This window comes from Cucurbita maxima, unplaced genomic scaffold, assembly GCF_002738345.1.
Source record: "Cucurbita maxima cultivar Rimu unplaced genomic scaffold, Cmax_1.0 Cma_Scf00059, whole genome shotgun sequence".
NCBI lineage: Eukaryota > Viridiplantae > Streptophyta > Magnoliopsida > Cucurbitales > Cucurbitaceae > Cucurbita > Cucurbita maxima.
The window spans coordinates 251,553-268,665 of record NW_019272075.1 but is presented as its reverse complement, the minus strand read 5'-3'; the positions used below and the strand labels follow the sequence as shown (position 1 = coordinate 268,665).

General features: G+C 37.1%; 1 protein-coding gene across 1 annotated transcript; it reads left to right on the top strand.

Annotated features, from left to right (window-relative positions):
- The first annotated feature begins 1,162 nt into the window (after nt 1-1,162).
- LOC111471866 lies at nt 1,163-15,477 on the top strand. Its single transcript, XM_023117540.1, has 7 exons — nt 1,163-1,452; nt 2,440-2,538; nt 4,584-4,939; nt 14,246-14,457; nt 14,541-14,797; nt 14,880-15,058; nt 15,158-15,477. Exons 1-7 carry the CDS (start codon nt 1,227-1,229, stop codon nt 15,224-15,226), a joined length of 1,398 nt encoding a protein of 465 aa, XP_022973308.1. The 5' UTR covers nt 1,163-1,226; the 3' UTR covers nt 15,227-15,477.
- Nucleotides 15,478-17,113: the final 1,636 nt, after the last annotated feature.

Here is a 17,113-nt window from a genome sequence, read left to right as displayed (position 1 = left end):
TTTATAACCTAACCTTAACGTTTCATGAACGTATCTTACTCCTATCGTTACATTGCGTTTTGTGCATCATTCTTGTATCCTATCTCAAATATATTCTTGAACACATCGTACCACAATTATTATCATACAATTCACATATTATAACATAACATAAACATAATATAAGTTCACAGATAATTCACACATATCAATATATATGACACGTGCAGAACCACAGGCACGTGTCAACATCAAATATAACCATGTCGATAGTAAGGTCACTTACCTGGCTAGCTTGACTAGCTTAAGTCGTTGTCACGTCTCTAATGAAAGTTTGATTTCGTCCTTTGAAATCCGAGTCAACCTTTGTGAGCCCATGACATCAGTTTCAAGTTTAAAATCTACAAAATTATTTCTCTAATTTACGTAGGTCCATTATTAAAAGTCTTTAAATGTTATAGGTTTATGATTATATTTTTATTAAAAATTTTATTTTCCATAGTTATTATTGTATAAAAAAAAAAAGATACTTCTAGGTTTTACTCCTCTTTCTATTTACTCTATATTTAGTTTGTGGTTTTTAATTATTTAATCGGTTAGCCTCTTAATTCTATTCTCATGTATTCCAAATTTCTAGTTATCTGTGTTTCCAAATCTTTCCTTATCTCAATGTTTACTGTTCACAAATTTTCTGGGCTATTTTATTTTTAATCTATTTATTTGGCTACTGATATAAATTTAATCTAATATTACTAATCGATTTGCTAAAATTCATATAAATGATTTACATTTAGTTTCTAACTTAAAGCTAACACATTGTAATAATTGAATGAAGATCTAACTATAATTGGCTGTGATTTCTAAAAAAAATAGGATAAAAGAAAATGAAGATTTATTATATATCTTATTGATCAGATCTATCTTCATGTAAATGTTCGGTGAATCTCAGGTAACCATTTTCATTTTTTTTTCTCAATTAAATCTGATTATTATTGTTTTTCTATTTCTTTTTGCTCTTACTTTCTGTTGGATGAGTTGAAGAGAGATAATTATGGGAAGGGATGAGAGGTCAGTGGAGAGGAGTGAGAAAATGTTGTTTTTTTGTTGGTTTATTTATTTATTTATTATTATTATTATTTTAATTTTTTTTATTTGTTTATTTGTTTATTTGTTTATTTGTTTTTGGCTGTTACAGATCCTTCCCCCTCCCGCAAACCAGATATGATCGGAGATTTGGAGGCAATGTCATGATGCGTCTGTTTGGGAACAACAACGAGCAGCTACCAGAAAGAAGAGACACTGTTTCTGGATTTTTTAAATCCTTTCGCAAAACGGTGCATGGAAGTAGGGCTGTTCGTCGAGGAAGGAGGCTTGGTCGAACTACCAGAATAAAATTTTCATGTTTGTTTTTGACGCTCACAACTTCCTTCTTGCTATATTTGGCGGTCTTTGGCTTAAAAGTGAACTTTCATGGTAAACTTTCATTCCCTTAAGAAATTAGCACGATTCTTCAGTTTTAGAATGTAGTTGAAATTAGCTCTGTCTCTTTCTCTTGGGGCTGCAATGGCAAATCAGTTAGAGGGCTACCTTTAGTTTCTTAAATCATGTCAATGTTAAGTAAGTAGAGTTGTTTAACTGTCTTACTCAGTTATAACTTATGTTTCGAGACATCATTACTGGTTTATTCTTAGTCTTAATATCAAAATGGTATATAGAACACGAGAAATTTGATATGAAAGCACAAAACTAGGGTCAAGTAGAGGCTCAAACCACACAAAACAGATATGGATAGAATTATAAACTAGAAACCCTATACCTCTTTCAAAATGGATTCCTCTTCTTGATAGATTTTGACCAAACTAAACACTTAAAAGAGGATGAGGAGATGTTAGTGAACAAATACTTTGGCTTCTCACATGCCCTCTTGTACCAATGTGTGAGATTGGAGGCAGACTGTCTGGGATGAATTTGGAAGCTAGAAATTGTAGAAACAGCAAACTGTGCTGCTCTTTCTGTTATGGGTTGTGTCAACTAGTTTTCATTCTAAAATGGTGACCTGAACTCCAAAGTACAAACCCTGGTCTCACACAATATAAAAACCCTTTAAGACTTCAATACCATACTGATCTACATGGGAGCCTTCAACGAAAAACTAAAAAATCACAATAAATTTTTTTCTTATATTAAAGTTTTATTTATATTTTTAATTGTGCACTTAACAAAAATAGCCCTTGGCTTTTCTTTTTGAACTTTGCATTTGCACTTTAACTGCCTTACACTTCAGAATTCTGTAAGCTCTAGCTAGGGAATTTGATTTTATATGTGGCTTTTCAATACATTAGTGAAAAGTGTGTTTACTTTTGAAGGAAAAAAATCATGCTTCTTCTTAACAGATTTAAACTATGATGTGTATTTATTCTTTTAGCCTATTTTATAATTGAATCTAGTCACTTTTTATAGGTAAAATTGGTAATAGCATATCAGTGACAGAAGTACAAGGAGAGCATTTGACATCCAGAGACCAGAAACCGCCAACTAACAAGCATCACCGTAAGCAACGTAAGTATTCTTTGCTCCTATCCTTGCATATTCTCGTGTGCTTCCTTATTGAAGGTAAAGTAGAACTAAATCTCCTCAAACTTCTGTAAGAGAGGTTAGATCAAATTGTCCAGGAGGCAAATAATGGAAGAAAGAGGCAGTAAGACGTACTTTTAAGAAAATTTTGCACTTGTAGAAACATTTGACTATTGATTGCACAAGAGATTCCATACTGCTTCTGCTAACTTGAGATTCAGTATCAAAGTCGTCCAATGAGAGGGAGAGATCTTTTGTAGGGTGAATCACCTCATGAAGGGGTCACGTCTAGGAGGGGTGTGCAGCTACTAGAAGGGATTGTTCACATCTCTTGGTCTCCTTAGAAAGATAAGGAGTAGTCAGAACTTATCAACATTAGTTCTATCAAAGCCTTCGATCTCTTCTAGTAGCCATAAATGTTGATAAGTTTTATCCTCTTGGTCTCCTTGTCTTTCTAAGAAGACCAAGAGGATAAAACTTTAGGATCAAATACGTTTCCCTCCACAGTTGCACAACCCTGCATGCTCCCTCCCCAGCCATCCATCTGAAAAATAAAATGTAGCAGGGATGAGTATAAAAATATTTCGTAAGCAATCTACTTGTAGGCTCACATCACATCTTCTCCGATTAATCGGGATTCTCAAGCTATGTGCTCCTCTTACTCCTAGAGTCGCCAAGTCAATGGAGTCGTGGTTAAGTTCTAGCCCCCTCGGGCTCATCAAGTCTCATACCCTAAACGCACCTAGTCTAAGTGTAAACTCACCCCCTCGGGTTCACTTAGGGTTTCATCGTGTACCTAGCCTTACATTTTTCTCTTTTCCAAGGTCCATCTATACATCGCACTATCTGCGCATGGGTCAGGCCCCCCTTCTTTGTTGTTGAGGCAGTTTTTCTACCCTGTGGATGGTGAAAGTTTCAAAGAGAGTTCAATTCTTCATCTAGCTGGTCATTCACGAAAGATTTAATTCCTTAGATCAACTAATGAGGAAGTTGTCTTCTTTGGTCGGGTCATATTGTTGCTTCTCGGAAGGCTGAGGAGGGTCTTGATCATACTTTTTGGAGCTGCAACTTTGCTTGAATTGTTTGGGATCTCTTTTTTCAAGGGTTTTAACTTTTAATTTGCTAGACATAGAGACCTTAGGGAGATGATCGAGGAGTTCCTTTTCCATTTGTTGTTTAGGGAGAATGGGAAGTTCTTATGATTGGCTGGAGTTTGTGCTATGTTGTGGGTGAGAGAAATAATACGATCGTTAGAGGAGCTGAGAGAGATCTTAGTGTTGTGTGGTCTTTTGTGAGATTCTATGTTTCGCTTTGGGCATTGGTGACACAATTATTTTGTAATTATTTCTTAAGTCTAATTTTGCTAGATTTGAATTCCTTTAGTGGGATTCTCTTTTGTGGGCTTGGGTTTTGCATGCCCATGTATTTTTTCATCTTTTCACAATGAAAGTTAGGTTCTTTTTCAAAAATAAATATAAATAGTAGACAAGTATTGTTGCATCTACCTTTACTACAGTTTTCTCATTCAAGTTCATGTTCCTTGTCTTTTCTTCTCTAAGTTGAAAATATGAATATACGTTAGTGAATAAGTGTTCATCATTATCTCATAAAATCTCTGATCTCTATAACTATAGAATAAGATCACCATCGATGGATGTCACGTTATGACCATGTTCACATACAAGTTTAGCATCCCCTTTATCTTATTAGATCTTAGTTAAAACACTATTAAGTCTCTGTACTTTGGGATTCATTTCATTTAGTCCTTGTGATTTCAATAAATCTTAAAATTAGTCCTTGTTATCTATTTGAAGTTACTTTTGTCGAACTTGATATAATAATAATAATAATAATAATAATAATAATAATAATAATAATAATTTCCATTCACAAAATACACAATATTGATATGTTTTCAAAATTTATAAAGGAAAGGCTATTAAGGACCAAAATGATATCTTAACCTTAGATCTTTAATATATTATCTATGTTTAGTTCATTTATATTTTATCATAGCAATTATCTTTCAGATTTACCTTGTGATGTCGAATTTGCGGAGTCAGTTACTTATCTTGTGGAACCTGAGGGCTTCATGAATGTTGCTCAGTTCTCTCTAGAGTTCGTGGAAACTGAGGAAAGACAATCTGAAACTGATTTATATAAGCCTAGATTTGGAGGACATCAAACCCTCGAGGAAAGGGAGAAGTCCTTCTATGCAACAAATCAAAAACTTCATTGTGGTTTTGTTAAGGGACCACCAGGATACCCAAGTACTGGATTTGATTTAGACGAAAAGGACAATGCATACATGAAAATATGCAAAGTTGCAGTTTCCTCGTGCATTTTTGGGAGCTCTGATTTTCTGAGGAGGCCTACTAGCAAACAGGTAAGTTTGTTTTCCTTTGCTAAAACCTATTCCTGAGATGGTTATAAGACTTGATGATCTTTTTTCAGAAAAACAAAGTGATAGTAGATATCCAGTGGACCTTCTACTGGCCTTTTCCATTTAATTGATGTGCTTGGTTTTTAGGATACGATGCCAATATCACTTTATACTGATACGTGTGGATTTGCTGTATCTTTCTTTTTACTTTTTCTATTTTTTATTTTTGCCGTAACAATGGTTTAGTTATTATAGTCTTCATGGTATGCTTTTCCACTCTAACAGAATGCCTGATAACTGTCATATATAATCTTCATGATGCAAACTCTGCATAAGATCCCTTGTTATTAAATAAAAATTGATTCTCAGCTTGAAAGCCCTTCAGAATAAATACTGTTGGAAACTTTGACTTGTTGGGTTACCATCATTATTGTAATGCATCTAGGTTAGTCCTAGGAGCTTGCTAGTCTAGTATAGGGCTTTTACACGAGGGACAACAGTAATATTAGTTCAGTTCAGATATTAAAATGCACCGTGGCTAAACTTGTTGCTTTCTTGATTGAAGACTAGCAACATGTGAAAGCAATGGAAATGAATGGACTTGAGAGTCATCGTGTATAAAGTTTTAGTTATTAGTCTTGATTAAAAAGTATAGCCAGATGTTGGAACCTTTGGGGAGGCCTTAAATTGTAGTCGATCCCAATATGTTCAGCATGTTTATTGATATAAATAGGAATTTATTAGTCTCTTTTCTTTATTGTAATTTTACACTATTGATTTAGGGTCATCTAAAACTCAGGGTGGAGAAAAACTATGAATCTCTCTCTCCCCCTTCACATTTCCATCCCACACCCACCACCTCTGCCATGCCTTCTCCTTTGAATAGCCTGTGGCCTCACTATGACCCGTTGGCTTGACTTAAAAGTCAAGGAAAATGGGTATGTTTTCGTCCCAACCGAGATTCACCTTCCCTCGTCATTATCTTCACCAATAGTGGTTCAAATATGTTATAGTATATATGTGGATTATGAGCTCGTTAATCTCTTGTTGTTTATTATAATTTTACTATTATTAGTTTAGAACTTCGAGGTAAATCTATATGTATTTAGCTCTATTAGATAAAATGTGATGAGCTCCCATATTTTGGTCTCATAGTAACGTGATATTAATGACTAGATCTTTCGTAGGACAATTGAAGTTTTTTGAGTAATTAGGGATTTGTGAACCTTTAGTGTTTGTGGTTTCGTTTTTTTACCTTGTGTTTTGTGTATCACCGTTGTCATCAGAATCCGTCATTGCCACTACTGCCAATGTTTGTTGCCAGAGTATCTTGTTGACATCGCCTAGCCCTAATTAGCAGGAATCCAAAAGTTGGCCAGAAAATCACCACTGCGTGTGGTGGGCCACACTGCCAAAAGAATTTACTGCCAGTCATGGGCTGACGCATGAGAGAAGTGCGTGCCTGGAAATGTTTTAGAAGACGTTGTTTTAGGCAACTTCTCTCAAGGGAATTTGAAATTAGACTTGGGCATCTAAGATAAATTCAGAGGAATGGAATTAGCAAGATCCAACAAAGGGGTTTATGTCACTCAATGAAAATACTCTTAAGATCCCTTTAGAAAGACTAACACGAGTTGTTGTACACCAGGGAATACACCTACGGATGAAAATAAAAAATTAGGGGCTAACCCTAAAGATGAAGTAGTCAATCGAGTCAAGTAACAACGATTAGTTGGAAAGCTAATATACTTGACTCGTGCTTGACTAGATATTAGTTTTTGTTGTTCGTGTGGTAAGTCAATTTTTGAACAAAGCTTCAAAAGAACATATGGGAGTGGAAGTTGTGTATAGAATATTGAGATACCTCAACATGATCCAGGAAAGGGACTTGTGCTTAGGATAATTACCAATCAATCTTTGGAAGTTTACAAAGATGCGGATTAGGCTAGCTCTCCTATTGACCGTAGGTCAACATCAGGGTATTGTTCATATATGATAAAACTTAATCACCTAGCGTAGTAAAGAACAACTAGTTGTTACTCGAAGTAGTGCTGAACATAGTTTCGATCACTAGCTCATGGGATTTGTGACAGAATTTGGTTAAAGCACCTTCTCACTAAACTCAAGGTCAAGACAAAAGTCATCATGGAAGTACTGTGTGATAATCAATAAACTTGCAAAGAATCTAATACATCATGATTGAATGAAGCATGTCGAGATAAATCATCACTTAATCAGTAAGAAAATTGAGACAAACACTATTGCACTAAGATATGTGCCTTCCCAACAAGTTGCTTATATATTGAAGGCTTTACATCGAACCAATCTTGGTTGTATAATTTTGAAGCTCGACATGCCAAATGTCACGGTCATACTTGTCCAAGGCGTGTTGTTCGTGGCCGCATGCCTATTGCATGCCAGACCTTTCATGTTGTAATGCTTTATCATTTTCATGATGTATAGCTTTCCCTTGGTATTTTCTAGGAGACATTTTGGTAAATTCATTTCTACATCGGGTAGACTAAAAATGTCTCAAAATGTACTATATGGGATGCAACTAGTCGTCAATTCTTCCTACTCGAAGTTATATGTTATTTAAGTCGTTATGCTGAATTTCTTGCTTACTAGCCTAGGGTGTAAACAGCTTGACTAGATCTATTGCCCAAATTGAGAAGTGGGTCGACGACATAGACAACGCCCAAAAAGCCATCGTCCAGATGGTCATAGAACTTTCAGAAGATGTCAAGACAACACTTGATGTGGTTAGGACCAAAATTGCCGGGCCTAAGCGCCAGACTGAACCTCACCATGAAAGCGGTGGGGAACCCAAGCCCATACAAGAGGGTCAGTTCAATTCAATAAGATTAAGGTGCTAGAATCCAAACCCTTCTATATGGTTCGGGATACCAAACTGCTAGAAAATTTTATCTTTGACCTCAAACAATACTTTCGAGCTACAAACACTGTGACAGAGGAAGCCAAAGTCACGTTAGCAACAATGCACCTAGTCGAAGATGCAGAGTTGTGGTAGAGGTCGAGATATTTGGATATCCAGGAGGATCGATGCACCGTGGACATGTGGGAAAGATTGAAACAAGAACTTCATTCCCAATTCTTCTGGAAAAATGTTGAGATCCTCGCCCGGAGGAAGTTGAGAGAGTTGAAACACACAGGGAATATTGGTTATTCGAGAGTACGTGAAGCAATTTTCAGCGTTGATGTTGGTTATTTGTGACATGCCGGAAAAGGACAAAATCTTTTACTTTATGGAGGGACTGAAGCCATGGGCAAAGTCTAGGCTATATGAACAACGAATCCATGACCTTTCTTCCGCCTATGTTGCAGAGGAACAATTGTTCGACTTGAGCACTGAACTGTCTCAAGATGTAAGGCCGAATCAATTTTCCTCGAGTGGAAGCACCAAGAACAACTGAACCAATTCCCTTAAGAATGGGGGAGGAGAGAGAACAAGGACGAGAGATGGAGACAAACATGGGAACTCGTGGAAAGGACCCTATCAGAACTAATACAATCTGCCTCCTTCGACCTATTTCATATATAGGGGGCCTTGCAGGGCATACGAGTGCCCCAACAAAGCAACATTTCAAGCATTCCAAGGGACATTGAGGGACAAGAGCTGAACCCAATTCGAGCCAACCGAAGTAAGGACAATATCATTTGAGAACGACAACAACCCCTGTATGGGGGCCCTAAAAATCTTATCGGCACGCCAGAAAAAGGCAGGGGAGTCAAAAGCGCCAGTCGAAAAAGGGCTTATGTGTGTGAAGGCATGGGTGAACCACAGAGCGACCAAAAACACTTTGGTCGACTCTAGAGCCACTCACAACTTTATGATTGAAGCTGAAGCTAAGCGACTGAATATTAGCTGATATCGAGATTCAGGAAGATGAAAGTTGTCAATTCGGTGGCCTTGTCCATTTTAGGAGTGGCCAAGAGGGCCATCATCAAACTGGGGACATGGAGTGGTCATACTGACTTTGTGATCGTCAAAATGGACGATTTTGGAATTCTCACTGGAACACTTGGCAAAATGCTTAGTCGTAATTGGGTCCAGCCCCATTGTCATCCAAGTGAGCATCAAGTAGTTTTGATGGAGTGAAAATAATATCAACAATCCAAATAAAGCGAGGTCTTGCTCACCACGAACCCACCTTCATGGCCATCTCTGTGGTTGAAGTTGAGGGTTCGATGAAACTAGTCCTTGTAGAAATACAAGTACTTGAAGAGTACCGTGGAGTGATACCTGAGAGTATCCCTAAGACTTTACCTCCACGTAGGGGTATAAATCATGAGATCAAGTAGTTGTGAGGGGCAAAACCCCCGGCCACAAATGCATATCGAGAGGCTCCACTCGGAGCTTTGAAAACAACGGGAGGAATTACTCAACATCGAGTTCATCAGACCTTCATAAGTGCCCTATGGAGCCCCGATGTTCTTTCAGAAGGACGAGAGTCTCCATCTATGCTTAGATTATTGAGCCCGGAATAAGATTACCATTCGCAACAAGTAGTACCCCTACCTATTATCACATACTTATTCAACCGACTTCATGGTGCCAACTACTTCTCCAAACTCGACCTAAGGTCGGGATATTATTAGATCTGGATAGCCAAAGGAGATGAGCCTAAACCAACATGTGTTACATGATATGGGGGCTTTTGAATTCCTTGTCATGCCTTTTGGTCTCACAAATGCTCCTTCCACATTTTGCACCTTGATTAACCAAGTATTCCATGAATACCTTGACAAGTTTGTAGTGGTCTACTTGGATGATATAGTGGTTTATAGCTCAACTATGGGAGAGTATCAAACCCACCTATGGTTGGTCTTCAAAAAATTGCAGGAAAACCAACTATATCTGAAAAGGGAGAAGTGCTCGGTCGCCCAACAACTCATCAATTTCTTAGGGCACATAATTGAGGCGGGCCAAATAGGCATGGAAGAGGAAAAGGTCAAGGCCATCAGAGATTAGAAGACCCAATGTGCTCCTTCCTTGGATTGGTCAATTACTACCGGCGATTCGTTGAAGGATTCTCGAAGTGTGTTGGCTTCTTGACTGAACTATTGAAGAAAGAGAACGAGTGAAGTTGGACTCCAAAATGTCAAGAAACTTATGATCTGAAGCATGCTGATAGAAGGGCCGGTGGTAATCACTGATGTGATGAAGCCCTTCGAAGTCGAAACAGATGAATCAGATTTTGCCCTTGGGGTGTCTTGCTACAAGATTGACACCCCATGCTGTGAAAGCCAAAAACTAAACGAGGCAGAGAGGAGGTACACCGCCTCTCAAAAAGAAATGCTAGCGGTGGTTCATTGCTTACGAGCTTGGAGGCAATATCTCTTAGGGGTCAAGTTCGTGGTCAAAACGGACAACTCAATATGCCATTTCTTAGACCAACCCAAGCTGTCTTCTGAGCAGACACATTGGCAAGAATGTGTGGCGGAGTTTGATTTCCAATGCGAGCACAAACAAGGTAAAGCAAACCAGGTTGTGGACGCCGTCAGTTGAAAAAGTGAACATGCGACCCTATGCATGTTGTCCCACCTGCATGCTTGTAAGTTGTGTGGATTGATGCGAGAGAGCATCAAAGAACACTTAAATGAGAGACCCAGCTGCCCAGGCCATTATGCAATTGGCCAGCGAAGGAAAGACCCACCAATTTTGGGTCGAAGATGGGTTACTTCTAACTATGGGTAACCATTTGTACGTTCCTCGATCGGGGGGAATCTAAGAAGACTTTTGCTAAAGGAATGCCATGACACTCCATGGGTAGGCCACAATGGATGACAACGAACCTATGCCCTCCTTAAGCGGGGGTACTATTGGCCTAACCTTCGAGATGAAGTGAATTGCATCACGAAGACCTGCCTTATATGCCAATAGGACAAGGTCGAACGAGCGAAGATTGCAGGGTTGTTGGAACCTCTTTCGACCCCCTCATGATCGTGGGAGAGTGTATCACTTGATTTCATTACACATCTCCCCAAAGTGGGAGAGTTCGAGCTAATTCCGGTGGTTGTGGATAGGTTTCCAAGTATGTTACATTCATCCTGACCCCTAGGTCGTGTTCTACTAAAGCGATTACTCAACTATTTTTTTTGCTTATTTAATTGGCTTCTCTTCGTATAAATCTGATTCTTCCCACTGAATGAGGTTAGAAAAGTATTTTCCTTCATGCATAGCTTTATATTAACCTTCCATTGGCTAGAGACTTGAATTTTTGGATAACAGGAGTTTATGGCTCCAATTCTTCATCTGAAAGGTCTCTCCTTTGGCAAGATCGTCTTACAAAGCCCCTACTCATGTTACGAAGAAATTCAATCGATTCAATGAAAATGCTGAATTAGTGGACATCCCCTTTATGAATAAAAGGTATACTTGGTCTAGTTCCAGAGGTGGTGCATCATCAACCCTTTTAGATCTATTTTTGGTCTCCAAAAGCTACATTAACAAATTTTCGTGTGTCACAGCATGTAGACATGAATGAATCACACCGGATCACTATCCCATTTTTCTATCTGTGGGTAAGGATACTTGGAGCCCCACACCTTTCAAATTTCTTAATGCTTGGTAAGCCATCACCTTTGATAGAATCTTGGTGGCAAAACAACCCCATTCGTGGATGCCCGGGTCATGGTCTCATTCAGAAGTTCAAAACATTTGAACTTGCACCAAAAGTTTGGAATCACTCAACCTTTTGCCAGCACACAAATTAGAAAAGGAAATTGTATAGAGAACTTGTCGCCATCAATTCTAAGGAAGATGAAGATCCGTGATGATTCTGGTTATCGGAGAAGATTAGCCATCAAGACTGAGTTTGCTCTCTCACTTGGTAAAAAAAGAATCATGTGGTGGCAACATTGTAAAGCCAAGTTGCTGGTCGAGGTGAACGAAAACACAATCTTCATTCGTAGAATAGTGGCTGCCAATTAGATAAAGAATGCCATTGTCGAAGTTCTCTCCAAAGATGGAGCTATTATTTTCCTAAAAGAATGCCGATCGGATAATGAGATTGAAGCTGATTTTGTTGAATTCTACCAAAAGCTCTACACAAAAAAAGGTGGGTAAGACATTCTTACCAAAGATTCTGGGCTGGAGCCCTACATCTTTGGTACAAAGGGATTTTCTGGAAGTCCTTTCCGTGGAAGAGATCTACAAAGTTGTAATTGACTTGGGCACAAACAAGACCCCTGACAGACGGTTTCACTGCTGAATTTCTTAAAATCATTTTGGAACATTGTTAAGGACATCAGAAGAGTGTTCAACAATTTTTTTAGGAATGCCATTATTAATGCCAGCCTCATGGAAATCTATCTTTGTCTTGTGACCGATTGCCCTAGTAAAATGTTCATGCTTTCGAGACGAAAGGGTTTGAACAAAGGCATCAATGTGGGTAAAGAGCCTCACTCTATCTATTACTAGCAATTTGCACATGACACGATCCTTTTCTCCACCTACAATGATATCCTCCTTGGCAACCTTTTTCAATACCATCCACGCATTTGAGGCTTCTGGGCTTAATATTAATTGTCACAAAAAATAGAATTGTTGGGCATCGGGATTGATATACAGCAAACTACCATCCTTTCAAATTCATTGTTGTAAGCTATGAAGCTGGTGATTACATACTGTGGACTTCCCATATTGGCAATCCTCGATCCTACACTTTTTGGGCTCCCATTATTGAGAAAGTTTAAGGCTGCGCTCGTGGAGATCTTCTCATATGTTAAGGGGGTAGACGTATGCTTATTCAGCAACTTTGGCAGACCTCTCCATTTACTATTTATCCTTTTTCTTAGCCCCTACCAAGGTGATAAAAGGTGTTGAAAAATTATTTAGGGAGTGGGGAGGAAGTAAAGAAAAAAGGGCTGCCATCTTCTCACATGGGCATGTGTACAAGCCCCCACTGAGGAAGGAGGATTGGGTATTGTGACATTCACCAGAAACTATCACCCTATTGGCTAAATGGATTGGCGGTTTAACCAAGAAAAGGATGCGCTTTGGAGGAAAGTTATTGCTACCAAATATGAATCTTCTCGCTTCAACCAAAAGCCAGGTTCCATATCGTTAGCTTCTTCTAAAGAACCGTGGAAATCTATTGATAAGCTGAAGCATCTTGTTTACAACCATATTTCTTCCACGGTTGTAAATGGCAAGACTGTTATGGAAGGAGTTTTGGTTGATCTTTTATATCACCTCTCTCAATATCTCTTGGTGAGGTGCTTGAATGTTTTGAGGGATATCGTTTCTTTATTCATCTCTTCAATGAAAAAATTTGTTTCTTGTTGAAAAAAAAAAAGAAAAAGAAGAGGATGCTTCCATCTCTGATTTTTGGAACTCTTTCGCATACGTTGAACCTTTTCATGAGAAGGAACCTTAAGGAGAATTAAATACCGGAGATTGATTGAAAAGGCAGCCCAGCTGCCCCTCTACTAGCCGCCTACCTACTCATGCTCGTAGCTTGATCAGAGGTTGAGGAATGGGCCTCGCTTTCCCATCATCCATGGTCCCTTACTAGCACTGAAATAGAGGATACATGGTGTTGGGATTTGGACAATGATTTTTCATCGCATGATATATGTTTAATTTATGATGCTCTTATATGTCCTTTATATTTGTGTTTTCTTTTTCCTCACTGCCTTTCGTATCCTTACATAATTAGTTGGGAGAATGCTCGTGCCTTTGGTCAGCCAAGAATGTTTTTTGGTCATCTGATTCTTCCTTCTTTGAATGTCGACTCTTCTTCTGGTTCGGTTTTCCCCCTTTGCTATGTGAATGGAGATTATTTTCACATATTCACTGAAGTGTTCCACAAGCTCTCTCTTTATTCAAAGATTTGTGGGTTTCCTCCTCCAGTTTGAAGGATTTTCTTCATTAGTTTATCCTTTTGGGATTTCATTGGCTTCGAAGCCTCACTCTTCCTCGTCTCCATGGACTAGTCTGCAAGATTGATAGCTTAAGAATTTCTTCATGGTGTTTTCTTTCTAAACCTTTTGCCAAATATATCGCCTAGTTAACTTGTTTATTTACTTTTTGTTTTTCGAGTTTGTATCTTTTGAGCATTAGTCTCTCTTCATTTTTTCAGCAAAAAGTTCACTTGTTTATTTACTTTTTGTTTTTCGAGTTTGTATCTTTTGAGCATTAGTCTCTCTTCATTTTTTCAGCAAAAAGTTCGTAAATTACATATGAACTGTAAATAGTAGCACAAAGTTTTCATTTTTCCATCTTAATTAGTTGTTAAACAGAGATTATAATAGGATTGTGTTTTCCCTTGCCATTTGCGACAGATCAGTGAATATTCGAAGAAGAATGTTTGTTTTGTCATGTTTGTGGATGAGCAAACACTATCAAAACTATCAGCTGAGGGAAATACTCCAGATGATAAGGGATACATTGGAATGTGGAAGATAGTTGTCGTCCGAAATTTACCATACAAAGATATGCGCCGAACTGGAAAGGTGCCGAAATTTTTGTCACATCGGCTATTTCCTTCAGCAAGGTAATTCATTCTCACGTCTTCTACTAGTGTTATATGAATGATGAATGATTTATATTTCTAAGTCATAAATACTTGTTTCAAAGGTATTCAATATGGCTGGACAGCAAAATGCGTCTTCAAATAGATCCAATGCTAATTATTGAATATTTTCTATGGCGAAAGAAGTCGGAGTATGCCATTTCAAACCACTATGATCGGCATTGTGTTTGGGAGGAAGTTCAACAAAACAAGCGTCTGAACAAGTACAATCACACTGCCATTGATGAACAGTTTGCCTTTTATCAGTCCGATGGGCTTGTTAAGTTTGACCCTCTTAATCCCAACACCCCTCTTCCGAGTTGTGAGTGTTACAATGCATTATTTTACTGTGGAGTTCTTCATTTACTATTTTTAATATTGTTTGTATTTATTACAATGCACAGATGTTCCGGAAGGTTCCTTCATCGTCCGAGCGCATACACCAATGTCGAATTTATTTTCGTGTCTTTGGTTCAATGAAGTTGATCGATTTACGTCACGTGATCAATTGAGCTTTGCGTATACTTATTTGAAACTCTGGAGAACAAACCAAGACGTACCATTCAACTTAAACATGTTCAAGGTAATTCACTTTCACTGATAAATTTACTGTGTTTTTATTAAAGAAATGGATGAATTTACCGTCTTTTTTTTTTACCTGTTTTGGTTGAACTTTGTGAAGGACTGTGAACGGCGGTCACTAGCCAAACTGTTTCGTCATAGACCATTCCCACCTCCAAATATTGATTGATGAAGCTGTTTAAGATTGGTTGGAGGTTTGAGTAATTTCAATTTTTCGTTTTTGTAATTATGACAGTGTAGTAGTCATCATATATCATGATCAAGAGGGCATCCTTTTTTTTTTTTTTTTTTTTTTAANCAAGAGGGCATCTTTTTTTTTTTTTTTTTTTTTTGTAACCCTTTTGTCCTGTTGAGATATCTCATCTCCCTCTTTTCTATGACTTCTTCAAGTTTCTTAAGAGGGAAAAAAAAAAAAAAAAACCAAATACATTAGTTGTAGGATGAAACTGAGAACACTTCAACATATGGTATACATTTCAAATTATAATACAAAATGATTGATTAACATATGCACTTTGATATTAATTTTGAATTAGTTATAAATACTTGTCTGCCAGGACTTGTCCTTTATATGCATGGGTAAGAATTACTTTTGTAGTTGATTCAATAAGCCTATTCTTTCGGTGAGAATATAATTTGATGACATGAAATTTACCCCTTCCTATATAGGGTAAGTAGATGGTTAGTTCCTTAAATGTTGATTTTGAGACTTAAACAATAAAGGTTCACCTTTTTACTAACTCGAAAATGACTTAGTTGATGGTTGGATTAGAAGCAAATTGTTTATTAGAGAGTTAGTAGTATTTAAAGGTTTAAAATATACAATGGTAAATTGGACTTTTGGCTCGGTTGTAATTATGGACAACTTATGAATGATTGTCTTTTTCATGTATTTGAATGTAATTGTTATATATGAAAATTGATTGAAAAATTGAATTATGATGTTTATTTTATGGAGAATAGGGATTCATCAAATAAATATATTTTGATTCAAAATTTAAATAATTTTAAGATAATTTAAACAATTTTAAGTGATACAAATTGTTTAAATAGGATTAAAAACCTTGGCTTAATTAAATTAATTTTGTAATTAATAGTTGAATAAAAAGTAATGAATTTAAAGGAAAAATTGACGAAAACCCCTGAATGGTCTGTTAGGGGTATGTAAACTAACCTAAACAAGTTGATGTTAATTTTTTAAAAAATAATTTAATAAACTTAGATAATTCTTCCCATGATGAGAAGTAAATGGATAAACTTGAGATTAACCTTATTTATTTAAGTAATATTTAGCCCGAGAAGAATAGGTGTCAAGATATTCAATGTTCTCTATCATTAATTCATAACATGAGATTCATGTGTGGACTTGTGGCGGTTTTTGAGATGAAAAAAAGCAAAGTGAATCTCTTACGAAAGTATTTTCAAAATAGTAAGGGGAGGAAAGAAATGTGTCGAACATATCCTAACGTTTCAATCATTGGTTCGCAACGTGCGATCTATGTAGGATTTTGTAGCGGCTTTTAGACCATCTCCTACAAAAAGTGTTTATGTGAGATATTATTAGGGTGAAATCTTGCGCAAGATATGATAATAATTTTATTTCTAATATTTCACCTATTCTACATGATACTTGGTGAGATAGAACTACGAGATCTGTCGTTAATCAAACTAATAATAATTAAATATTATAGTAATAAGAATTATTTGAAAATCACACGTTAATTTGCAATAAATGTCCAAATATAACTAAATCACAATAAAAAGTAAATTTAATTAGAGAATAAAAGACATTAAGATATCATTATGCGTAGATTGCAACCATTAGACTTTCACCGGATAAAGCTACAGGTCAAAGATCACTTTGACCTTTACCATGATTAATTGATAGAATTTGGGATTGTCTTCCAATTATAAGCATTAAGTAGAGTGGTAGGAGAAGACAAGACCATGGTCACATAAAAAAAAATGAGTTACACTTTAGATTCTTATTAGGATATGCAATGTCGATTGCATAATAAATGTAACGCCCCTAATTTTCTCTAACCTAATTAGTGAC

Coding starts and splice junctions, on each gene's coding strand:
- LOC111471866 (XM_023117540.1), top strand. CDS start 1,227: ATGATGCGTCTGTTTGGGAACAACAACGAGCAGCTACCAGAAAGAAGA. Junction 14,798..14,879: donor CAACACCCCTCTTCCGAGTT/GTGAGTGTTACA, acceptor TACAATGCACAG/ATGTTCCGGAAGGTTCCTTC. Junction 15,059..15,157: donor TCAACTTAAACATGTTCAAG/GTAATTCACTTT, acceptor AACTTTGTGAAG/GACTGTGAACGGCGGTCACT.